General features: G+C 40.0%; 2 protein-coding genes across 4 annotated transcripts; both read left to right on the top strand.

Moving 5' to 3' along the window:
- Window positions 1-15,141: 15,141 nt before the first annotated feature.
- Window positions 15,142-16,674, top strand: LOC141760050 (uncharacterized; the record flags this gene model as incomplete). Its single annotated transcript, XM_074622695.1, has 1 exon — window positions 15,142-16,674. A coding segment is annotated over exon 1 (1,533 nt), but the record flags the coding sequence as incomplete, so codon positions are not given.
- A 4,284-nt stretch (window positions 16,675-20,958) lies between these two features.
- Window positions 20,959-25,580, top strand: LOC141759775 (uncharacterized). 3 transcript variants are annotated; one of them, XR_012592194.1, is made up of 3 exons: window positions 20,959-21,657; window positions 21,811-24,779; window positions 25,265-25,580. XR_012592194.1 is itself a non-coding variant. In XM_074622110.1 (2 exons), exons 1-2 carry the CDS (start codon window positions 21,198-21,200, stop codon window positions 23,799-23,801), a joined length of 2,451 nt encoding a protein of 816 aa, XP_074478211.1. In that variant the 5' UTR covers window positions 20,959-21,197; the 3' UTR covers window positions 23,802-25,244. The 3 variants fall into 3 exon arrangements, 1 of the variants encoding a protein (XP_074478211.1); XR_012592193.1 differs by having other exon boundaries at window positions 21,811-24,914; XM_074622110.1 differs by lacking the exon at window positions 25,265-25,580 and having other exon boundaries at window positions 21,811-25,244.
- Window positions 25,581-25,925: the final 345 nt, after the last annotated feature.

The following is a 25,925-nucleotide window of genomic DNA, read 5'->3' as shown; positions in this document are numbered from 1 at the left end:
AATTGACTCGATAAATAAATAAACATGTCATTAAATGTAGCAAAAATAATATTAAAAATAAATGTAGCAATTAATGAATTGATAAAACGTGACATAAATTGGTATTTCTGTTTCAATTTGCTTCTTTATTTATTTATCTTTGTATTAATTTCCTTATTTATTTACTCTTGTTTAATTTTTTTACCTTTATTTTTACATTTATTTATATATATATTTATATAAGAAGCAAATTAAAACAAATACCAATTCATGTCACATTTTATCAACTACATTTATTTTTTTATATTATTTTTGCTACATTTAATGACATATTCATTTATTTTTCGAGTCATTTATTTATTTATTTATTTATTTATCGAGTCATTTATTTATTTATTCATTAATTTAATTATTTTTTTGTCATGTTCCGTCCTCCATAGCTCAGAAACTGTTAAAAAATATACACATTATTCCAGTTAAACAGCTGGTAAATAAAAATGGCCTGTTGTTAACTTGACCTGTGTATTTAAAATCCGAAATTGTAATGTCCTCCAGTGGTCGCAGGTAGGAACTGCATCATATAATCTGTCAAACTAGCACCGTTACAGACTTTACTAGGAATAATACAGTTATCAATCTTTAGAGGTATCAATAACATGATAACAATAGTATTTTTTGTTATTAAACAATATAAAGGCGCTAATATGTTAATGCTAACTTGACGAATTTGATATTGCAGTTCTTCGCACTGACCACTAGAGGGCAGTGGACACGTTTTATTTTGAAACGATTTACCGGAAGTGAGTATGTTACAATGTTGCATTGACGTCATTTTGCCTAATTTAATGACGCAGTTCCTTGTTGTCACCACTAGAGGGCAGTGAACACTCGTGTTTTTAAATACACCTATTGTGTTTTTAGGACTTTATTCCCCAGTTTAAAACATTTATTAGAAAATTAAGGTAATCAAATGTAATAAGTTACATTACTTTTATGAAGTTATTAAAGTAGTTGTTTTATTTATCACATTTTTAAAAGGGAAACCTACATTTATAGTAATTTTCCAACCACTGCTGTTGGGGTAGTTGCAGTTAAAGTTTCTGTTGAAAGACCAAACACCAAGTGTTGTCCTTTCTCACACATGTGGTGAAGACAAGAAACCAGAAACCTTGTAGTGAGGACAGGAAATCAGTTCACTTCTCTGTGAACGGACAGAAAACATCAGAAAACCACAGATGACATTGGACAGTGTGTGTTTGTTTTCTCACACGTTTCCAGGTTAATAAGGGGAACATCAGCTTCTTGCAGATGATCAACAACTTCACCAGTTCTGGTTGAAGCTCATTTCTGCCACAACAGCAGCTCTCTGGTAAGTCTGAGACAAAACTGATGTGTTAATATCTTAATTAACATCTCAAACTTATAATTAGACGTGAAGATTATAGGAAGTGCATTTATCTGGTTTATTCTAAGGACTTAAGAACAATTTTTGAGGTACTTTACTTGAGTATTTCCATTTTCTGCTACTTCACAAGCTACTTCTACTCCACTATGTTTATTTAATATCATTTGTAGATTATTGTTGTATTAACCTATACTATACCTATATTATTATTATTATTATTATTATTATTATATCTTCTCATAGCATTTCTTACATTTTCTTGTATTATCATATTATACAGCTATACTACTACATTACACTACTGTATCATACACTATAATATACACTACTATATTCAGTACCCTTGCACTATTTGCACTACCACACTGTCACTTCACTGCTGTACTTATGTTATCTTATTTTTTATTTTATTTTACTTTATTCTATTCTATTTTATCTCTTTTTAAGGTGCATTGGTGTTGGGACGTGTTGTTTAAGCTACTGGATGCCTAAATTTCCTTCGCAATCAATAAAGTATCTATCGATTTACAGAATGTAATCAACAATAAATTATGATGTAATAATATAGATAAAGATCAAACTGTATTGATGCCTGCGGGGCAAATTCAGCTCCACCTTTAGCAACATTAAAGTGATGAACACATTAATGCATTAAATAATTATAATACAATTATATAATATATATATTATTCTGCATAATGAGTACTTTTACTTTTGGTACTTTAAAAATATTTTAATGACAATACTTTTGTACTTTTAAGTTAAATATACATTTCTTCTACAATGTGGTATTTCAACGTTTACTTAAGTAAAAATGTGAATACATGACTTTGTAACACAGTATTTTTACACTGTGCTACTTTACTACTAAGTAAATCTTTCACTACTGCTGTTAAATGGGTTTATCAGTGAAAATGTGAATAATTCTTTATTATTTGAAAAACCCGGCATAGGAAAATGTATTTTCACATTTGTTTCCTGGTTGATGTTTTCAACCTTTTCTGACCCAGATTCATTTCCTCATGTTTTGTTCTGTATTAGTTATGAAGTTTCCTCTCGTCTGAACTGACTGACTAGACTATCATTTGTATTATTATTATTATTATATCATCATCATCATTGGTGGAAGACGTATTCAAATCTTTTACTTCAGTAAAATAAGTAATACTACAGTGTAGAAATACCCTGTTACAAAGTCAAGTACAGAAGTATTATCATCAAGATATACTAAAAGAACAAAAAGTAAAAATACTCATTATGCAGAATAATATTGTATTATAATTATTGATGCATTACTGTGTTCATCACTTTAATGTTGCAGCTAGTAAAGATGGAGCTCATTTTAAAATTATAAATTTATATAATTTATTAGTTGATTTATATTTTGTATTAATTAGGGCTGTCAATCTATTAAAATATTTAATCACAATTAATCTCATGATTGTCCATAGTTAATCGTGATTAATCACAAATGTACCTTAAAGGGAGATTTGTCAAGTATTTAGCACTCTTATCAACATGGGAGTGGACAAATATGCTGCGTTATGCAAATGTATGTATATATTTATAATTGGAAATCAATTAACAACTCAAAACAATGACAGATATTGTCCAGAAACCCTCTGGGCCAGCTACAACCTCCAAAAGATTGATTGCGTAAAGAAATTAGTGGCGTTAAAACAAATTTGCGTTAACACGTTATTATCACGTTAACTTTGACAGCCCTAAGTAACAAGTAACTAAAGTTATCAAATTGATGTAGTAGTAAAAGTTTAAAATTGTAATATATATATATAATAGTAAACTACGTTATCAGTTGTGGTATTTGGGGTTAAACGTCTGCACAGAATTGTATTTTGTTGAATAAATGAACTCAATTATTCGTAGGAGATTTAAATTTGTCATTTTATTTCAGGTTACAGAGCAGGAGAAACACAACTGGAGTAAACATAATAAAAAACTCAAAAGTTAACTTTCCCAGGGCTGAAGAAGGGCGTCAAAACACGAGGTAGAAAACACGGGGAGGAAAGAGCCTCAGATGTGCACCAGAAAGAGACCAACAAGAGCACAGTGATCTCCTGGCTTCTGCAGCTCCCACTGACTCTGATTGTGAACGCGGCAAAATGACGTCGGCTGTGAAACAAACAAGAACAGAAAGAGAAGAATCGTGTTTCAGCAGAGCAGGCAGAGCGATCCGGAGAGCTCTGTCCAGGATCTGCAGGGGTAGTTCTCCCCCTTCACCCGTCAACTCTGAGATCCCCCCTCCTCCTCAGCCCGACTACGAGGGGTTTCACAGGCCACCTCAGTCTGACACATATGATGACATGTGCTTTTCTATATCTAACATAGACGATGAGCCTCGCCGTCCTACTCTACCTAACACAGCCACCCTTGTGTCGCATGAAGGTTGGGATGAGTCATTGATGTCTTATAGTTATTCTCTATCTGACAAAGACTGTGAGCTGCTTTCTCTGTCTGAGTACCCTGTGCTGGATCCCTGTCCTCTCTCCCTACCCTCTTCTATTATTTGTAAACTCCAAAAGAGAAAGACCAGAAGCCCCAGCTTCAGGAAAAAGAAAAAACATATGAAAGATTCCTCTGCTTCTACCACTGATTCCCCTCACTACCAGTTATCTCGACCTCCACCTGGTACACTCACAGAAGCAGGAATGACAAAAAGCTGCTCCTCTGCAGCAGGTTCTACTCCAGGAGTCAATCAGGATGATACCAGAGTAATAGAGCTGCATGCAGCAGCTGGTTCTTCCACCGACGATGATTCAGACGCAAGTTATCACAGAGAAAAAGACTGGGATGAGTCGTCTGGTGGCGTCTGGTTGGGCCGCGCTGACCGGGAAACCCGTAAACGTAGACGAATAAATCGTTCTCGACCTCCTCCTTTATCAGACCCTTACTTACATCTTCCAAGCAGAAAAGACACAGATGATGGTGGCCCCAGCTTTAACTCCAGTTCTTCTGTCAGTATACCCCCCTGCATCCAGTCTATAGCCCCAACTGTTGCTGCCCCTCCATGTCTACGAGGCAGACCCACAGTCATCCAGGAGTCACCTGGAGGAAGCAGAGCACAAGATGCATTTGAGCCTATGCAGTCTGAAAGTGAGCCAGGAGGTGACGGCGATGCCCAGGTAGAAATGGATGTTACAGCTGTGAACTGCTCCGTCATAAACACCCAGGCAGCCCATTCACACCTCCAAATCTTCTCCTCTCACAGCATCCCTTCATTGAGTCAATCAACCTCTGCAAACACCGGTACAGGAGAAACCAGCATTGAGGAGTTCACGCCTGATGATGATGAACACGATGAAACCTACAGGTTCCAGTGCTCCGGCCCAGGCCTGTACCAGTGCAGTGTGACAGGCCTGGTGTTTCACATGGAGGGAGAAGGGGTCCTGGTTTACAGGACTGTCCCTTGGAGCAGGAGGCTCCTGGTCCAGCATCACAAGAGGCCTGCAGGACCCCTGTTTGACATCAAATGTGTGCAGCAGTCGGTGTGTCGGCTTCATCTGCCGCACTGTGAGATCCGCTCCACAGGTGGAGGTGACTTCTTGTCCGTTGCTCATCTGACCGATGAGGACGTTGAGTTCATCAGCCCTCATGAGATAACAGAAACTCACGTTATTATAAACATCACGGGGTTTTCTGCTTTCGGTAACGTCAAGGATGAAGACTCGCCAGCTGACCCGGTCCGAGCGCTGGTGCTGCTGTTCTACAAGCCTCCAGCTGATCCTGATCCTGAATCCCTCCTCAATGTGTTGTTGCTACCGAGGAACTTGGTGCTCCGGGATGTGCTGCGCTTCAGGAAGAAGTTAGACGGAGATGAGCGCTACATAGAGACATCCCCACACTGTAAACTGCACCCGAAGCAGGAATACTCTCTGTCCACTCGTCCTGAAGACGACTCGGTTCTGGTCCAACCAACAGAAGCAGAGTTTGACTGTGACAACTATGACAACTACTACCCGTCATTCCAGGTGGACTGGGAAACAATAATGAAACATATCAAGCTGCTTCTTAGAGACACCAACAGCTCCCACGTCGTCTGGGAAAGAAGAGTTTGTCTTTCATCCACCGGAGGACGAAGGAGCGCTCTGAATCTGCCTCCTCCTGAGAGGCTGATGGACATCCGGAGCAGCTTCATCGATGGGATATCAGGACCTGTTCTCAAAAGTCTGCTGGACAAACTGTTAGAGAAAAAGGTGATTGGTGATTCTGAGAGGGAGTCGGCGGACGTGATGCAAAACAATAGAGACAAAGCTCGCTGTGTGATCGACACAGTGAGGAAGAAAGGCGACGCTGCTTGCTCAGAGATGATCGAGTTCCTCTGTGAGGCCGACCCCTTCCTCTGTGAACATCTGGGGTTGATCTGAAGCCAAATGGACAGCTGGTACACGCAGTTTTCTGCAACACAATTGCCCAGTTTATTCATAAAAATGTATCTGTTTAAGTACAATGAATATAAGAGCTAAAGAGAGCTGGTTAGTTGAACTAGGTTTCCTGTTGATGATGATGATGATGATGAAGATGATGATGATGATGATGTTGATGATGATGATGTGAACTAGTTTATGTGCTTCGGGGAATCTCCCTGATCTGTTTGTCCAGACTGAACATGAGAGGAAACTTTGAGGAGGTGTAGAGCCATCTGCTGGCTGACACGAGTTCCTGTTTACTGTTGACGCCTCTCTTAATGTGACATTTACAGGAGGTAGTAGATTAAGGACCTCCATTTAGTGGCTGTTCTGGTGCTTTTGTCATTTACATTTCTCTTTTTCCAAGTACTTTACAGACATCTTGTCCAGGTTGAGATCATGGTGTTTCGATCCCCTTGCACTTCCTGTCCAAATGTCGACGTGGTCTTGAACGACCTCCTAACAGTTTCATCTGACCGTGAACGTATGTCGTTCTGCTAATTGATATGACTCTGTGGTATTCCCCCTTTTATGCTGTTTGTTTTTGCTGTCTTCCTCCTTTATAAAGTGCTTTTATTGTCATACTTCTCATTACATGCATGTAAAGAAAAGAACGCCTCTGGTGCTGTAATGCAACAGACAGCGTTGGAGGAAGTATTCAGACCCTTTACTTAAGTAAAAGTACTAATACCACACTGTAAAAAATACTCTACTAGTCCTGCATTGAGAATGTTACTTAAGACAAATTCATTGTCAGACAAATGTAGTGCAGTAACAAGTACAATATTTCCCTCTGAGATGTAGTGAAGTAGAAGTAGAAGTTAGTAAAGTACAAGTACCTAAAGGTTGTACTTAAAGTAGCAGTAGGCAGTATATTTTTGGCATCATTGGGCAAAAATTCCATAATAACCTTTCAGCATATTGTAATTCAAGTGTTCTGAGAGAAAACTAGACCTCTGCTCCTCCTCATGGCTCTGTTTTCAGACTTTAGAACATCTGTGTCGGGAGACTTTGACCAATCATAGGTACTCTTGAACTCCGACCAAACAATTAAACTAGGCAGTACTGATCAAATATGAATCAATATTATGTTACGTTAATGCCTATTTCTCTCCTCAGATGTTCTCAGAAACATCTTGTAGTACACTGTTTTGCTGTAAAATGAGAAAGTTTGTGACCCTGCAGCCATGTTGGAAATCTCTTGAAGGAACGCCAAGTTCTGGGCACATGATCGTAGCACAGCCAATAGGAACGCTCTTTCAATGAAATTACCTGTGATTGATCAAAGTCTCCCGTCACTAAAGCCTGAAAACAGAGCCATGAGGCGGAGCAGAAGTCTCGTTATCTCTCAGAACACTTGAATTACAATATGCTGAAAGGTTATTATGGGATTTTTGGCCAATGATGCTAAAAATATACTGCCTACTGCAGCTTTAAAAGACCAAACACCAACTGCTGTCCCATTGCATACTTGTGGGGAAGTCAAGAAATCAGTTCACTTCTCTGTGAACGGACAGAAAACAACAGAAAACCACAGATGACATTGGACAGTGTGTGTTTGTCTTCTCACACTTTTCCAGGTTAACGAGAGGAACATCAGCTTCTTGCAGATGATCAACAACTTCACCAGTTCTGGTTGAACCTCATTTCTGCCACAACAGCAGCTCTCTGGTAAGTCTGAGACAAAACTGATGTGTTAATATCGTAATTAACATCTCAAACTTATAATTAGACGTGAAGATTATAGGAAGTGCATTTATCTGGTTTATTCTAAGGACTTAAGAACAAATTTTGAGGTACTTTACATGAGGATTTCCATTTTCTGCTAATTCACAGGCTACTTCTACTCCACTACGTTTATTTAGTATCATTTGTAGATTCAGATTTATAATACAGAATTTAATCAACAAATAAATTATGATGTAATAATATAGATAAAGATCAAACTGTATTGATGCCTGCGGGGTAAATTCAGCTCCACCTTTAGCAACATTAAAGTGATGAACACATTAATGCATCAGTAATTATAATACAATTATATAATATATATATTATTCTGCATAACAAGTACTTTCACTTTTGGTACTTTAAGTATATCTTTATGCCAATACTTTTGTACTTTTAAGTTAAATTTACATTACTTCTACAATGTGGTATTTCAACGTTTACTCAAGTAAAAATGTGAATACATGACTTTTTAACACAGTATTTTTACACTGTGGTAAACCCTGCAGAGGAAAATATATTTTCATATTTGTTTCCTGAGTTCTGGACTACGAAGCAGGATTTGTGGTTAGAGAGGTAACTTCAGGTTTTAACCCTTCAGGGTTTTCCATCCTACGAAGCTGGTTCACTTCTTACCGGGGTAGATCGTTACCATGGTAACCGATGCTGAACAGCTGACCTGCTCCGGAGCAGGTAATTTTCCAGATAAGAGATCAATCGGTATAAAAGCACCTTCTACTGACCAATCAGAGCTCGGTGTGGTGATTTTATGATAATATTACACACATATGAAGAAGTTTATGTCATAATCCAGACTATAAACAACACAGTTTAAACGGACAAATACAGGAAGGACAGCTGGATTTATGCTGTGGGTGTTTACAGCTTTGAATTATGTTTTTATGTCTATCTTTTAACTTCCTCTTGAGTCCGTTTCACACCGCCGGAGACGAGGACGCAGCTGAGGTGTAATCTATCCATTCTTTCCATAAAGTAAAGCTATTTATGTTTAAACAACTATACCTGACTTTTGAGTGTTCCGTTACACGTATAAATCACCCGGGTCGGTGTCCCATGCACGCTCGCGTGTGGCTACGCTGTTCAGACTCAGACTCCAACACAAACTACACGGAAGCACCAAAACCTCAAAGTTGTATCTAGTGAAGCTTGTCTGTTAAACAGTGTTGGCCGTGGTCGGAGGACGCGGGGGAGACCGTAGCTTTGGTCTCCAGGGCCGGAGTCTCTGCTGTACTCTGCTCCTCTGCCTGCCTTCACTCAGCTCGCTCCACCTCACGTGCATGCGCGCGCACTCCACACTGCAGAAGACTTCGTAGCTCTGAGAATATCTAGTGAATGTTCAGTGGACGTTTGTGCAGAAATAACTGCTGCAGCTCCTCCAGACCAACAGAGGTTTCCCGTGTCTTGTGAAGTGACGGGGCTCCGCAGAGAGAAACGTTATCGTCTCCGACCAAAACTCCGGTGTCTCCCCCGTTCCCTCCGGCCGCGGTCGGGAGGCTGAGGCAGGAAAAGCCAACACTAGGATCAGCATTGATTCATGGAGAGACCTTCGTCTGGTCAGCTAACATTACTGCCAAGCAGCTGAAATATAGAGTGATATTGTGCTTTTAGCTGACGTGTGTTGCCTCACTGTTTAGAGCGATGCTCGTTCATGTCTATTTAGAGCGAGCACAAGCGCGAGCACAAGCGCGAGCCCGACACGGACATTCGTTGAGTTAACGGCCACAGGTGTCGCTGTTAACAAGCATTCAGCAGTACAGCAGAGACTCTGGTCCTGGAGACCAAAGCTATGGTCTCCCCCGCGTCCTTCGACCGCGACCAACACTGTTTTGCAAGAAGGGCTTCACTAGATAGAACTTTGAGGTTTTGGTGCTTCCGTGTAGTTTGTGTTGGGGTCTGAGTCTGAACAGTGTAGCCACACGCGAGCGCGCATGGGACACCGACCCGGGTGATTTATACGTGTAAGAAGTTACAAACAGTCCCTTTAATTTACGCATTCACACATCGGGAGTTTTTTCTTTTTCCAGCTGTTCTTCCTGCATTTGGCAGCTTCAACTGTGTTACTTTTAGTCTGCACTAAGTGTTTAACTTCTTCGTATTTGTCTAGTATAGTTTGTTGTAAATTGTGCCGCTCTGCCTGTCTGTATGCAAGTCTGTGGACTCGTCCATGTCTGTGATTGGTCAGATGCTGCAAACACCTTCCCGTTCATGTGAACGCCTTCACAGCCAGACTGAGAAACCCTGGGTTGATTTAACCTGTTGATGATGATGTTGATGATGATGTTGATGATGATGATGATGATGATGATGATGATGATGATGATGATGATGATGATGATGTGAACTAGTTTATGTGCTTCGGGGAATCTCCCTGATCTGTTTGTCCAGACTGAACCCAAGAGGAAACTTTGAGGAGGTGTAGAGCCATCTGCTGGCTGACACGAGTTCCTGTTTACTGTTGACGCCTCTCTTAATGTGACATTTACAGGAGGTAGTAGATTAAGGACCTCCATTTAGTGGCTGTTCTGGTGCTTTTGTCATTTAAATTTCTGTTTTTCCAAGTACTTTACAGACATCTTGTCCAGGTTGAGATCATGGTGTTTCGATCCCCTTGCACTTCCTGTCCAAATGTCGACATGGTCTTGAACGACCTCCTAACAGTTTAATCTGAAATTTAATTTTTAAGAATTGTTTTTTATTGATGTATGGTTTTGTCTGTCATCCTGCTAATTGATATGACTCTGTGGTATTCCCCCTTTTATGCTGTTTGTTTTTGCTGTCTTCCTCCTTTATAAAGAGCTTTTATTGTCATACTTCTCATTACATGCATGTAAAGAAAAGAACGAAATACAATGCTTCTGGCGCTGTAATGCAACAGACAGCGTTGGAGGAAATATTCAGACCCTTTACTTAATTAAAAGTACTAATATCACACTGTAAAAATAATGTATTTATTTAAAAAGAAAAAAAAAAAATATATATATATATATATATAAATATATATATATATATATATATATATAAATATATATATATATATATAAATATATATATACTATATATATATACTGTATATATAAATATATATATATATATACAATTATATATATACAATTATCAGTACTGATTATATTCTTTAGAGGTATCAATAATATGTTAATAATAGTATAGTATACTTTGTTATTAAACAATATAAAGGCGTTAATATGTTAACATGGCTGCATTGATGCTAACTTGACGAATTTGATATTGCAGTTCTTCGCACTGACCACTAGAGGGCAGTGAACATGTTTTATATTGCAACATTTACCGGAAGTGTGAGTATGCTATAATGTTGCATTGACGTCATTTTGCCTAATTTAATGACGCAGTTCCTTGTTGTCACCACTAGAGGACAGTGAACACTCATGTTTTTAAATACACCTATTGTGTTTTTAGGACTTTATTCCCCAGTTTAAAACATTTATTAGAAAATTAAGGTAATCAAATGTAATAAGTTACATTACTTTTATGAAGTTATTAAAGTAGTTGTTTTACTGATAACATTTTTAAAAGGGAAACCTATATTTCTAGTAATTTTCCAACCACTGCCGTTGGGGTAGTTGCAGTTAAAGTTTCTGTTAAAAGACCAAACACCAACTATTGTCTCTTCTCACACATTTGGTGAAGACAAGGAACAAGAAACCATGTGGTGAAGACAAGGAACCAGAAACCTTGTGATGAAGACAAGAGACCAGTTCACTTCTCTGTGAACGGACAGAAAACAGAAAACCACAGATGACATTGGGCATTGTGTATTTGTTTTCTCACACTTTTCCAGGTTAATAAGGGGAACATCAGCTTCTTGCAGATGATCAACAACTTCACCAGTTCTGGTTGAAGCTCATTTCTGCCACAACAGCAGCTCTCTGGTAAGTCTGAGACAAAACTGATGTTTTAATATCTTAATTAACATCTCAAACTTATAATTAGACCTGAAGATTATAGGAAGTGCATTTATCTGGTTTATTCTAAGTACGTTTAGTACTTTAGAACAATTTTTGAGGTACTTTACTTGAGTATTTCCATTTTCTGCTTCTTCACAGGCTACTTCTACTCCACTATGTTTATTTTGTATCATTGTGGGAATACTGATTCAGCATTCCCACAATGATTCAACTTCTTCCACTATTTCTTCCGTACGTTTTTCGCAGTTTAACTACTCCTGCATACTTTCAGCTACAGAAACCGTTCGGCTATCAAAATATTCAGCTCTTTAAGGATACAAGTGCTATGACTTTTCTTGTTTCAATTATTTATACTTTTTAAAATGTTAAGCTTTTTCCACATTTTTTTTACAATGTAACTCAATGGAGAAAATCTTCAAATCGTCTTAAACCTACTCCACTTTGAAATGCTACTGCTTCCGCATACTTTCAGCTACAGACTTCATTTAAACTTTAAACGGGTTACAAGTCTTTGAACTATTAAGCTATGATTCAGCTTTTTGATAACATTTACAGTGTTTGATTTATCGCAGTTTACGTTTTATGAAATTTTCAGACAGTTTCAGATTTTATAATGGGTGTGTATTGCGTGGGTCATTAAACGCTACAGTGCGGGACATCATCGCTAGCGTGTGGGAACATTTTCCGAACAAATTGCTCCCTAACCCACAATTTTCACTCTTCATAGATAATCTTTTCATCAAATCACTTTCTGTGTAACAACTTATAGATTTTAAAGGTTCATTCAATGAAAATACTATTTCTTTCCAAGCACTTATAGTTTTAAAGGTTTATTTCACCCAAATACTACTCTCTCTCTCTCTCTCTCTCTCTCTCTCTCTCTCTCTCTCTCTCTCTTGCTCTCTCTCTCTCTCTCTCTCTCTCTCTCTCTCTCTCTCTCTCTCTCTCTCTCTCTCTCTCTTTCTGTCTCTGTTTGTGTTTAGCTATGCAGTTCATCTGTCTGATATACATACAAAGCATTTCTTCTTTCCGCCTATTCAGGAAAATTCAAATTGACCACTTTTGACAGTATTACAGTTTAGCTTCCTGCTTTTCTGGCAATGCATTTCAGCTCTTAGCTTCTTTAGGTAATGCAGTTCAGCTTCCAGCTCTACCAGTTGTACATTTCATCTTCTAGGGTTTTCAGCAGTGCAGTGCAATGCATTTGAGCTTTAACATTTTTAGGCAAGTCATTTCACATTTTTGCATTTTCAGCAATGCTTTGCAATAAATTTCAGCTGTCAGCATTCCCACGCATTTTCAGCAGGAAATGCATTTTCTAGTTTGTAGATTCAGATTTATCAGGCCAGCCATTAGGAATTATGGGCAGGGGGACAGACTTTCCAAATTGGGCGCCTCAACCATCCTGACTCCAGGTCGCCCAGTTTCATATGATATTATTATATTATATATTAGACAATATTCATATTCACTCCAACTTTAAAAATGAGCCCGCTAGAGGGTTTTATTTGCTAGTCTGCCTAGTTCCTCATCTTTGTACATTCAGCTTCGCCTGTCATAACTGCTGCTTCTCCAGAAATTTGTTCATTGCCTCTCTGATCCTTTCATTTTCTTGTTCTCTCTCTGTACCCTGACTTTTATTTTGTTGAGGCCCTGATCAGGTCTTTCCACAAGGATATGGAGTATCAAGCCAGTGGGAAACAGTGCCCAGCTAGGTTTCTTTTTTTTATAAAAGCCCAAATTTGGTGACCTGTGGTACATTCTAATGCTACTATTCCATCATATACACTGATCTTAATTAGTGTGTATTTAAATGACTGACTAGACTATCATTTGCGTTGTTGTTGTTATCATTATTATTATTATTATTATTATTATTATTATTATTATTATTATTATTATTATATCATCAGTGGTGGAAGACGTATTCAAATATTTTACTTCAGTAAAATAAGTAATACTACACTGTAGAAATACCCTGTTACAAAGTCAAGTACAAGTACAGAAGTATTATCATCAACATATACTGAAAGAACAAAAAGTAAAAGTACTCATTATGCAGAATAATATTGATGCATTACTGTGTTCATCACTTTAATGTTGCAGCTAGTAAAGATGGAGCTCATTTTAAAATTAAAATTATAAATATAATTTGTTAGTTGATTTATATTTTGTATTAATTAGGGCTGTCAATCTATTAAAATATTTAATCACGATTAATTGCATGATTGTCCGTAGTTAATTGCAATTAATCGCATTTTTATCTGTTCAAAATGTACCTTAAAGGGAGATTTGTCAAGTATTTAATACTCTTATCAACATGGGAGTGGGCAAATAGGCTTGCTTTATGGAAATGTATGTATATATTTATTATTGGAAATCAATTAACAACACAAAACAATGACAGATATTGTCCAGAAACCCACTGAGCCCGCTACAACCCGGTATAACATGTTATTATTGCGTTAATTTTGACAACCATAATATTAATAATCTAAATCTGCAAAGTAACAAGTAACTTAAGTTATCAAATAGATGTAGTAGTAAAAGTTTTAGTACGTCAAAATTGTACATAACTTGAGTAAAAGTACTTAGTTACAATCCTGTGTATCATAAAGGAAGAGAATGTAATATCCTTATTATGAAGTCATAATTTTGAGATCCAGTAGATTTTATAAACCTTTCCCTTTCTATCTATCTTATACTCATTTACCAGCAACATGGTATTCTAGTAAACTAAGTTATCAGTTGTGGTATAAGGGGTTAAACTTCTGCACAGAATTGTATTTTGTTGAATAAATGAACTGAATTATTTGTAGGAGAATTTAATTTGTGTCATTATATTTCAGGGTACAGAGCAGGAGAAACACAACTGGAGGAAACATAATCAAAAACTCAAAAGTTCATCTTTCCCAGGGCTGAAGAAGGGCGTCAAAACACGAGGTAGAAAACACGGGGAGGAAAGAGCCTCAGACGTGCACCAGAAAGAGACCAACAAGAGCACAGTGATCTCCTGGCTTCTGCAGCTCCCACTGACTCTGATTGTGAACGCGGCAAAATGACGTCGGCTGTGAAACAAACAAGAACAGAAAGAGAAGAATCGTGTTTCAGTAGAGCAGGCAGAGCGATCCGGAGAGCTCTGCCCAGGATCTGCAGGGATAGTTCTCCCCCTTCACCCGTCAACGCATTCTTCCCCCTTCATCCTACCACTAAGAGGTATCACAGGCGACCTCAGTCTGACACAGACCATGAGCGTTGTCATGGCTGTCTTCCTCGCCATCGTCATGGCTGTCTTCCTCGCCCTCCTCCTGGCTGTCTTTCTCGCCGTCGTCATGGCTGTCTTCCTCGCCCTCCTCCTGGCTGTCTTTCTTGCCGTCGTCATGGCTGTCTTCCTCGCCATCGTCATGGCTGTCTTCCTCGCCCTCCTCCTGGCTGTCTTTCTCGCCGTCGTCATGGCTGTCTTCCTCGCCCTCCTCTCTCCCTAAACTCTTCTACTATTCGTAAACTCCAAAAGAGAAAGACCAGAAGCCCCAGCTTCAGGAAAAAGAAAAAACATATGAAAGATTCCTCTGCTTCTACCACTGTTTCCCCTCACTACGTGTTATCTCGACCTCCACCTGGTACACTCACACAAGCAGGAATGACAAAAAGCCGCTCCTCTGCAGCAGGTTCTACTCCAGGAGTCAATCAGGATGATACCAGAGTAATAGAGCTGCATGCAACAGCTGGTTCTTCCACCGACGATGATTCAGACGCAAGTTATCACAGAGAAAAAGACTGGGATGAGTCTTCTAGTGGCGTCTGGTTGAGCCGCGCTGACCGGGAAACCCATAAACCTATAGGAATAAATCGTTCTCGACCTCCTCCTTTATCAGACCCTTACTTACATCTTCCAAGCAGAAAAGACACAGATGATGGTGGCCCCAGCTTTAACTCCAGTTATTCTGTCAGTATACCCCCCTGCACCCAGTCTATAGCCCCAACTGTTGCTGCCCCTCCATGTCTACGAGGCAGACCCACAGTCATCCAGGAGTCACCTGGAGGAAGCAGAGCACAAGATGCATTTGAGCCTATGCAGTCTGAAAATGAGCCGGAAGGTGACGGCGATGCCCAGGTAGAAACGGACGTTACAGCTGTGAACTGCTCCGTCATAAACACCCAGCCAGCCCATTCACACCTCCAAATCTTCTCCTTTCACAGCATCCCTTCATTGAATCAATCAACCTCTGTAAGCACCGGTAGAGGAGCTGGAAGCTTACCTAACATGCTGTTAGAAACCGGCTTTGAGGAGTTCACACCTGATGAAGATGAACACGATGGAACCTACAGGTTCCAGTGCTCCGGCCCAGGCCTGTACCAGTGCAGTGTGACAGGCCTGGTGTTTGACATGGAGGGAGAAGGGGTCCTGGTTTACAGGACTGTCCCTTGGAGCAGGAGGTTCCTGGTCCAGCATCACAAGAGGCCTGCAGGACCCCTGTTTGACATCAAATGTGTGCAGCAGTCGGTGTGTCGGCTTCATCTGCCGCACTGTGAGATCCGCTCCACAGGTGGAGGTGACTTCTTGTCCGTTGCTCATGTGATCGATGAGGGCGTTGAGTTCATCAGCCCTCATGAAATAACAGAAACTCACGTTATTATAAACATCACAGGGTTTTGTGGTGTCGGTATAGTCAAGGATGAAGACTCGCCAGCTGACCCGGTCCGAGCGCTGGTGCTGCTGTTCTACAAGCCTCCAGCTGATCCTGATCCTAAATCCCTCCTCAATGTGCTGTTGCTACCGAGGAACGTGATGCTCCAGGATGTGCTGCGCTTCAGGAAGCAGTCAGACGGAGATGAGCGCTACATAGAGACATCCCCACACTGTAAACTGCAACCACAGCAGGAATACTCTCTGTCCACTCGTCCTGAAGACGACTCGGTTCTGGTCCAACCAACAGAAGCAGAGTTTGACTGTGACAACTATGACAACTACTTCCCGTCATTCCAGGTGAGATTAAAAACCATCCTGACAGATATTAATCTGTTTTTGAGAGACACCAACAGCTCCCTCAGCATCTGGGAAAGGGAGGTTTGTCTTTCATCCACCGGAGGACGAAGGAGCGCTCTGAATCTGCCTCCTTCTGAGATGCTGATGGTCATCCGGAGAAGCTTCATCGCTAGGATATCAGGAGCTGTTCTCAAAAGTCTGATGGACAAACTGTTAGAGAAAAAGGTGATTGGTGATTCTGAGAGGGAGTCGGCGGACGTGATGCAAAACAATAGAGACAAAGCTCGTTGTGTGATCGACACAGTGAGGAAGAAAGGCGAAGCTGCCAGTTCAGAGATGATCGAGTTCCTCCGTGAGGCCGACCCCTTCCTTTGTGAACATCTGGGGTTGATCTGAAGCCAAATGGACAGCTGGTGCACGCAGTTTTCTGCAACACAATTGCCCAGTTTATTCATAAAAAGACTGAACATGAGAGGAAACTTTGAGGAGGTGTAGAGCCATCTGCTGGCTGACACGAGTTCCTGTTTACTGTTGACGCCTCTCTTAATGTGACATTTACAGGAGGTAGTAGATTAAGGACCTCCATTTAGTGGCTGTTTTGGTGCTTTTGTCATTTACATTTCTGTTTTTCCAATGACTTTACAGACATCTTGTCCAGGTTGAGATCATGGTGTTTCGATCCCCTTTCACTTCCTATCCAAATGTCGACGTGGTCTTGAACGACCTCCTAACAGTTTCATCTGAAATTTAATTTTTAACAATTTTTTTTTATTGATGTATGGTTTTGTCTGTCATCCTGCTAATTGATATGACTCTGTGGTATTTCCCCTTTTATGCTGTTTGATTTTGCTGTCTTCCTCCTTTATAAAGTGCTTTTATTGTCATACTTCTCATTACATGCATGTAAAGAAAAGAACGAAATACAATGCTTCTGGTGCTGTAATGCAACAGACAGCATTGGAGGAAATATTCAGACCCTTTACTTAATTAAAAGTACTAATACCACACTGTAAAATAATTCATTTATTTAAAAAGAATATATATATATATATATATATATATATATATTAATATATATATATATATATATATATACAATTACCAGTACTGATTATATGCTTTAGAGGTATCAATAATATGTTAATAATAGTATAGTATACTTTGTTATTAAACAATATAAAGGCGTTAATATGTTAACATGGCTGCATTGATGCTAACTTGACGAATTTGATATTGCAGTTCTTCGCACTGACCACTAGAGGGCAGTGAACATGTTTTATATTGCAACATTTACCGGAAGTGTGAGTATGCTACAATGTTGCATTGACGTCATTTTTCCTAATTTAATGACGCAGTTCCTTGTTGTCACCACTAGAGGGCAGTGAACACTCGTGTTTTTAAATACACATATTGTGTTTTTAGGACTTTATTCCCCAGTTTAAAACAGCTGTTAGAATGTTTATGTGGCAGGTGACACAGACAGGGAAAGGGGAGAGGCAACCATGAGGGAGGGTTGCTGATATGCTGATAAAGGGCTGAATACCTGCAGGAGGAACTCTGATTGAGGCATTGATAAAGGGCATTTCTGGTCTGGGTATCATCAGATAATCCGTAATTCTATGAATTCAAAAACGAAAAAACATTTTTTTTTTTTTTTTTTTTTCGTTTTAAACCAAAAATGGAATCAAGTGGTGCTCTGTTTGTTTTTTGTTTCCAAACAAAAAAAACAAATAAAAAAAACGATCCGATTTTAGTTTCTTCAAGTTTCTTTCTGTCACTTTCTCTTTTGAATCGAAGAGCGGGAAACGGCAGTCACGTGACCCGGAAGTGAAGGCAAACATGTCAAAATAAAAGCCAAGATGATAGTTTTGGTCATTCTATAAAAGTGTAACATTATTTAAGCACAGGATCGAGGTAACAGTAGAAGACGAATAGGCTAAATAAATACACAAATAAATACATACATAGATATTTCTTTGTTTTGTTCTTTTCATTAACACATGAATGTCTTTTATTTATGATAAATTACAGGGAGGGTCTCTACAGATGTTATTCAGATCTCTCATGTAATTGACAATGTTCTCTCTCAAACCCTCACTATGGGCTGTTTCTCTATGTCAGCAGGTGAGAAGCACTATGTGGCTACTCCTTTCAACACACCTGACACTTCCACCTGATCCCTTCACTCCGTTAGGAAGGCTGTAGCCGAGTAGTTCGACATCATGATAATGCTGATTTTTCAACAAGCGATTATGACATTAATGCCAGCTAGACAGAATAAAGCTCTGTCTGTCGTGACAATAGTACTGTACTGAAGGCCATTTCATCACTCCAGATACTGAAGATTTAACAGATACCTGCTATCTTCAGATGGCTGTAAAGAGTCACCCGAGTAAAGGAAAGGCCTTCAGCTCATAATAACAAACTATATGCTTATCTTGCATATTATTTTCATACACTAATTGGGATTCATGTTTAATATGAGTGGACAGTGACAACCAATTAGTTTCACTTTATTTTTAATTATTTATTTATTTCGAATATGTAACAAATACCTCCAGTAAAACTAAACAAGAATAACAAATAAAATGAACAGTAAACAATCAATTAACAAATAATCAACATAAATAAATATTACATGTCCCAAAAGAAGTTGGAAGAAGTATCTGGTCCTACACCTTCTCCATAACTCCAACAATTAACTCAATATTTATCATATATTCCTGTTTATTTCAGTTCCAACCATGGTAATGAAGTGATGTTTTTCACCGGTTGTCTACATTAGATCAGATGATCCTTTTTTATATGTTGATATGATATGATGTTGAGTGTTCCAGCAGCAGAAGGAGCTGTGGTATCTCTCTTTCACACACCGCAGGTGAAGGAGCCTGTCATAGAAAGACCTGTTTGACAACGCGTGGTGGGAAGCAGCACCTTTAGTCCATCTTCAGAACATTGTAGTTTCACCACAGCAGACTGACGTCACTAACATCCACCACCGTCGTATCATAATGACAGAGCCTAAAGTGAAAGAGCAGTCGGATTCTCTGAACACCACGGTTGTCTTTTCCTCAGTCCTTCTGAACTCTCCTTCTCATCTTTCCTTGACCTCATGACGTTCTCCATCGAGGTCAAGGTCAAAAGTGGTCAGGAGAAGACGTCTGGATGTCATTTTTTGACTTTTCTAACGCAACCAGGGGAAAAAATACACAGGAGACAAAAGGGCAGGGAAACAGGAAACACTGGGAAAACTGGAATGCCAGGTGATGCCATGACACGAAGGTAATACAGTTGCCTTGCCTTGTCTTGCCTACTTATACATTCTTTAAAAGGGAAAACCTACAATTTTAAAATAGCAATAGTGTCTGGGTTTTTTTTTGCAGTTAAAGTTTTCTGTTGAAAGACACAACATCAACTGCCATCCCACTGTACACTTATGGGGAAGACATTTTAATGTGTGGGTACCATTTTTATACAAGGAACCAGTTCACTTCTCTATGAACGGACAGAAAACAACAGAATCCTTTGTTTCGTCCACCTGCACAGATGACATTGGGCAGTGTGCATTTATCTTCTCACACGTTTCTAGGTTAACGAGAGGAACATCAGCTTCTTGCGGATGATCAACAACTTCACCAGTTCTGGTCAAAGCCCACTTTTGCCACAAAAGCAGCTCTCCGGTAAGTCTGAGACAAAACTGATGTGTTAATATCTTAATTAACAGCTCAAACTTAACCTAAAATTAGACGTGTGTTTGTGAGTTTGTGAGAAATGAAGATTATAGGAGGTGCATTTATCTGGTTTATTCTAAGTTAGGGGTGTGATGATTCACTCAGCTCACAATAGAGACACGATATTGGGTTCACCATCTCGATACGATTCAATATTATAACAATAACTTTAACAAAACTTGAATGATGAAAATATATGACTGAGACACATAATGCAAAACGATGCTGTTGTTTGGGTCGTTTAACCCTAAATAACACATTACAATTTCATAAATGGAACTATAGGGCAAACAACAGCATTATGTGCCTCAGTCATATATTTTCATCATTCAAGTTTATGTAAAGTTATTGTTATAATATTGAATCAGACCTTAAACATCCGTACAGAATTGTATTTTATGTATTGTTATGTACCATTGTCCCTTTACCTTTATTTACCTTTATAAAATGTACATACTGTATATATATTTTTAGTACTTCTCATTATTACATAGTACATTCCTGTCTACACCTCTGTGTACATATATTACTTCTCATCATGTATATACATACTACATCCTGTTTACATTCAGTTTTCCCATCTGAAATACTATCTTCAACGAAATTTACATTGCCATTTTTATATTTACTTACTTATGTTTATATTTGCTGGAGCTGACAAATGACAAATTATGAACCTTGAACCTTTAATGAACTTTTTGTGGGATTTTAATTTTTTTGTAATTTTATTTCAGGGTACAGTTCAGGAGAAACACAACTGGAGGAAACATATTAAAAAAGACTCCCAGAGATTAATAAAAAAAGAAGTAAAGTTCATCTTTCCCAGGGCTGAAGAAGGGCGTCAAAAAACGAGGTAGAAAACACGGTGAGGAAAGAGCCAAATGAACACAGAGGTGAGTCACAGACGTGCACCAACAAGAGCACAGTGATCTCCTGGCTTCTGCAGCTCCCACTGACTCTGATTGTGAACGCGGCAAAATGACGTCGGCTGTGAAACAAACAAGAACAGAAAGAGAAGAATCGCGTTTCAGCAGAGCAGGCAGAGCGATCCGAAGAGCTCTGTCCAGGATCTGCAGGGGTAGTTCTCCTCCTTCACCCATCAATGGTGACATCCCCCTTCATCCTCAGCCAGACTACATTGGGTTTCACAGGCGACCTCAGTCTGATATAGGCTATGAGCCTCGCCGTCCTCCTCTATTTTACACAGACTATGAGCCTCGCCGTCCTCCTCAATCTGACACAGACTATGAGCCTCGCCGTCCTCCTCAATCTGACACAGACTATGAGCCTCGCCGTCCTCCTCTATTTTACACAGACTATGAGCCTCGCCGTCCTCCTCAATCTGACACAGACTATGAGCCTTGCCGTCCTCCTCAATCTGTCACAGACTATGAGCCTCGCCGTCCTCCTCAATCTGTCACAGACTATGAGCCTCGCCGTCCTCGTCAATCTGACACAGACTATGAACCCAATCAAGGTTTTTATAAATTTGACACAGGCTATGAACCCAATCAAGTTTTTTATAAATCTGACACAGACTATGAGCCTCGTCGTTCTCGTCAATCTGACACAGACTATGTGCCCAATCAAGGTTTTTATAAATCTGACACAGACTATGAGCCTCGCCGTTCTCCTCAATCTAACACATACTATGTGCCCAATCAAGGTTTTTATAAATCTGACACAGACTATGAGCCTCGTCGTTCTCGTCAATCTGACACAGACTATGAGCCTCGTCGTTCTCGTCAATCTGACACAGACTATGTGCCCAATCAAGGTTTTTATAAATCTGACACATACTATGAGCCTCGCCGTTCTCGTCAATCTGACACAGACTATCAGTCACTTAACGGTTGTTTTTGGTCTGAGAATCATGCTTTGTCTGACGCATCCTCTGAGCAGCCTCCCCGTCCGTCCTCCCTACCCTCTTTTCTTATTCGTGAACCTCGGAATAGAAGCCCCAGCTTCAGAAAAGAGAAAAAACATAACAAAGATTACTCTGCTTCTACGTCTGATTCCTACATGTCATATCGATATCCACCTCGTACACTCACAGAAACAGGAATGATAAAAAGCCGCTCCTGTGCAGCAGGTTCCAGAGAAATAGAGTGGTACAGGGAGGGGACGTCTGGTGAACTCTGGTTTGGCTGCTCTGACCAGGGAACCCGTAAACATAGAGGAAGAAATCGTTCTCGACCTTCTCCTTTATCAGACCCTTACTTGTATCTTCCAAGCAGAAAAGATACAGATGATGGTGGCCCCAGCTTTAACTCCAGTTCTTCTGTCAATATACCCCCCTACACCCAGTCTATAGCCCCAACTGTTGCTGGAGGAAGAACAACACAAGAGTCTGAAAGTGAGCCAGGAGGTGACGGTGATGCCTGTCGTCGCTCTCACAGCATCCCTTTATTGAATCAATCAACCTCTGCAAACACCAGTAGAGGAGCTGGAAGCTTACCTAACATGCCGTTAGAAACCAGCTTTGAGGAGTTCACGCCTGATGATGATGAACACGATGGAACCTACAGGTTCCAGTGCTCCGGCCCAGGCCTGTACCAGTGCAGTGTGACAGGCCTGGTGTTTCACATGGAGGGAGAAGGGGTCCTGGTTTACAGGACTGTCCCTTGGAGCAGGAGGTTCCTGGTCCATTATCACAAGAGGCCTGCAGGACCCCTGTTTGACATCAAATGTGTGCAGCAGTCGGTGTGTCGGCTTCATCTGCCGCACTGTGAGATCCGCTCCACAGGTGGAGGTCACTTCTTGTCCGTTGCTCATGTGACCGATGAGGACGTTGAGTTCATCAGCCCTCATGAGATAACAGAAACTCACGTTATTATAAACATCACGGGGTTTTCTACTTTCGGTACAGTAAAGGATGAAGACTCGCCAGCTGACCCGGTCCGAGCGCTGGTGCTGCTGTTCTACAAGCCTCCAGTTGATCCTGATCCTGAATCCCTCCTCAATGTGTTGTTGCTACCGAGGAACGTGATGCTCCAGGATGTGCTGCGCTTCAGGAAGAAGTTAGATGCAGATGAGCGCTACATAGAGACATCCCCACACTGTAAACTGCACCCGAAGCAGGAATACTCTCTGTCCACTCGTCCTGAAGACGACTCGGTTCTGGTCCAACCAACAGAAGCAGAGTTTGACTGTGACAACTATGGCAACTACTACCCGTCATTCCAGGTGGACTGGGAAACAGTAATGAAACATATCAAGCTGCTTCTTAGAGACACCAACAGCTCCCACGTCGTCTGGGAAAGACGAGTTTTTCTTTCATCCACCGGAGGACGAAGGAGCGGTCTGAATCTGTCTCCTCCTGAAAGGCTGATGGACATCCAGAGCAGCTTCATCGATGGGATATCAGGAGCTGTTCTCAAAAGTCTGCTGGACAAACTGTTAGAGAAAAAGGTGATTGGTGATTCTGAGAGGGAGTCGGCGGACGTGATGCAAAACAATAGAGACAAAGCTCGTTGTGTGATCGACACAGTGAGGAAGAAAGGCGAAGCTGCTTGCTCAGAGATGATCGAGTTCCTCCGTGAGGCCGACCCCTTCCTCTGTGAACATCTGGGGTTGATCTGAAGCCAAATGGACAGCTGGTGCACGCAGTTTTCTGCAACACAATTGTCCAGTTTATTCATAAAGGTGTATCTGTTTAAGTACAATGAATATAAGAGCTAAAGAGAGCTGGTTAGTTAAACTACGTTTCCTGTTGATGATAATGATGATAATGATGATGAGGATGATGTGAACTAGTTTATGTGCTTCGGGGAATCTCCCTGATCTGTTTGTCCAGACTGAACATGAGAGGAAACTTTGAGGAGGTGTAGAGCCATCTGCTGGCTGACACGAGTTCCTGTTTACTGTTGACGCCTCTCTTAATGTGACATTTACAGGAGGTAGTAGATTAAGGACCTCCATTTAGTGGCTGTTCTGGTGCTTTTGTCATTTACATTTCTGTATTTCCAAGTACTTTACAGACATCTTGTCCAGGTTGAGATCATGGTGTTTCAATCCCCTTGCACTTCCTGTCCAAATGTCGACGTGGTCTTGAACGACCCTAACAGTTTCATCTGACCGTGAACGTATGCCGTTCTGCTAATTGATATGAGTTTGTTGGAGGAAGTATTCAGACCCTTTAATTAAGTAAAAGTACTAATACCACACTGTAAAAAATACTCTACTAGTCCTGCATTGAGAATGTTACTTAAGACAAATTCATTGTCAGACAAATGTAGTGCAGTAACAAGTACAATATTTCCCTCTGAGATGTAGTGGAGTAGAAGTATAGTTAGTAAAGTAAAAGTACCTAAAATTTGTACTTAAGTACAGTAGTTGAGTAAATGTACTTAATTTCATTCCACTACTGGGAATAGACATTCAATACATGTTAAGAGAAATACCAGCAATTTTATATTTTAAAAAAGCAGTGGTAAAAAAAGACAATAGTGGTCGTGTCTAGAAGATCTGCTCTAGAAGAACTCTTGCAAGACTCGCTGCCCAACGACCTATCATAACCTTTCACTATTCAAGGTCAGTGCCTAACCTTAATCATTCCAGGTCAATGCCTAACCTTAACTATTAGAGGTCAATGCCTAACCTTAACCATTAGAGGTCAATGCCTAACCTTAACCATTCGAGGTCAATGCCTAACCTTAACTATTCAAGATTAATGCCTAACCTTAACTATTCAAGGTCAATGACTAACCCCAATCATTCCAGGTCAGTGCCTAACCTTAACTATTAGAGGTCAATGCCTAACCCCAATCATTCCAGGTCAGTGCCTAACCTTAACTATTAGAGGTCAATGCCTAACCCCAATCATTCCAGGTCAGTGCCTAACCTTAACTATTAGAGGTCAATGCCTAACCTTAACTATTCAAGGTCAATGCCTAACCCCAATCATTCCAGGTCAGTGCCTAACCTTAACTATTCCAGGTCAATGCCTAACCTTAACTATTCAAGGTCAATGCCTAACGTTAACTATTCAAGATCAATGCCTAACCCCAACCATTAGAGGTCAATGCCTAACGTAACCATTCCAGGTCAATGCCTACCTTGTCTTGTCTTTATGTGTCTTGTTCATAATGTTTTGTTTGGTCTCGGATTATAATGTCAGCTTTTAAATGTAAAAAATGTAAATGTAAATACCTTGACAGCAAAAAAAAAAAATGATGAGGAAAAAAATGTAATGTACTTGTACAAAATAAAAGAACATAACACTGAAATGTATGGTTTAACTTGTATTTCTATGGTGTTACTTGTATTTCCAATTTTAATGAACGCAGCATTGCGTCACAGAGCTCTCAGCCAATGGCTGTTGAGAAGAGGCGTGGCTCAATAAACCTGGTGACCCCTGCCCTTGCTGGCTGTGGCCTCACAATCTCATTCATTTAGCAGACTGGATGGTTTCACAGCCTTTTGTGCATGTTTTTCTTGGCAAAGTGACGCTGTTTATCGTTCACTAACTAAAATCAGAGGTGTCCTGCTGCAAGGTGAACAGCTGACACCTCTGCCAATGCTCTCACCTGAGCTGTCAGAAGGTGGAGAAGGAGGCAGCAATTCAATTAAATTCAATTCAATTAAATTGCTTTATTGATCATGACTGTCAGGTGAACAATATTGCCAAAGCGTCAATTCAATAATAATAACAAATATAAAAAAAGAACAAAATAAAAACAAAAACATATATATACATATATACAA

This window comes from Sebastes fasciatus, chromosome 21 (assembly GCF_043250625.1).
Source record: "Sebastes fasciatus isolate fSebFas1 chromosome 21, fSebFas1.pri, whole genome shotgun sequence".
NCBI lineage: Eukaryota > Metazoa > Chordata > Actinopteri > Perciformes > Sebastidae > Sebastes > Sebastes fasciatus.
This window is presented reverse-complemented; position numbering and strand designations above follow the sequence as displayed.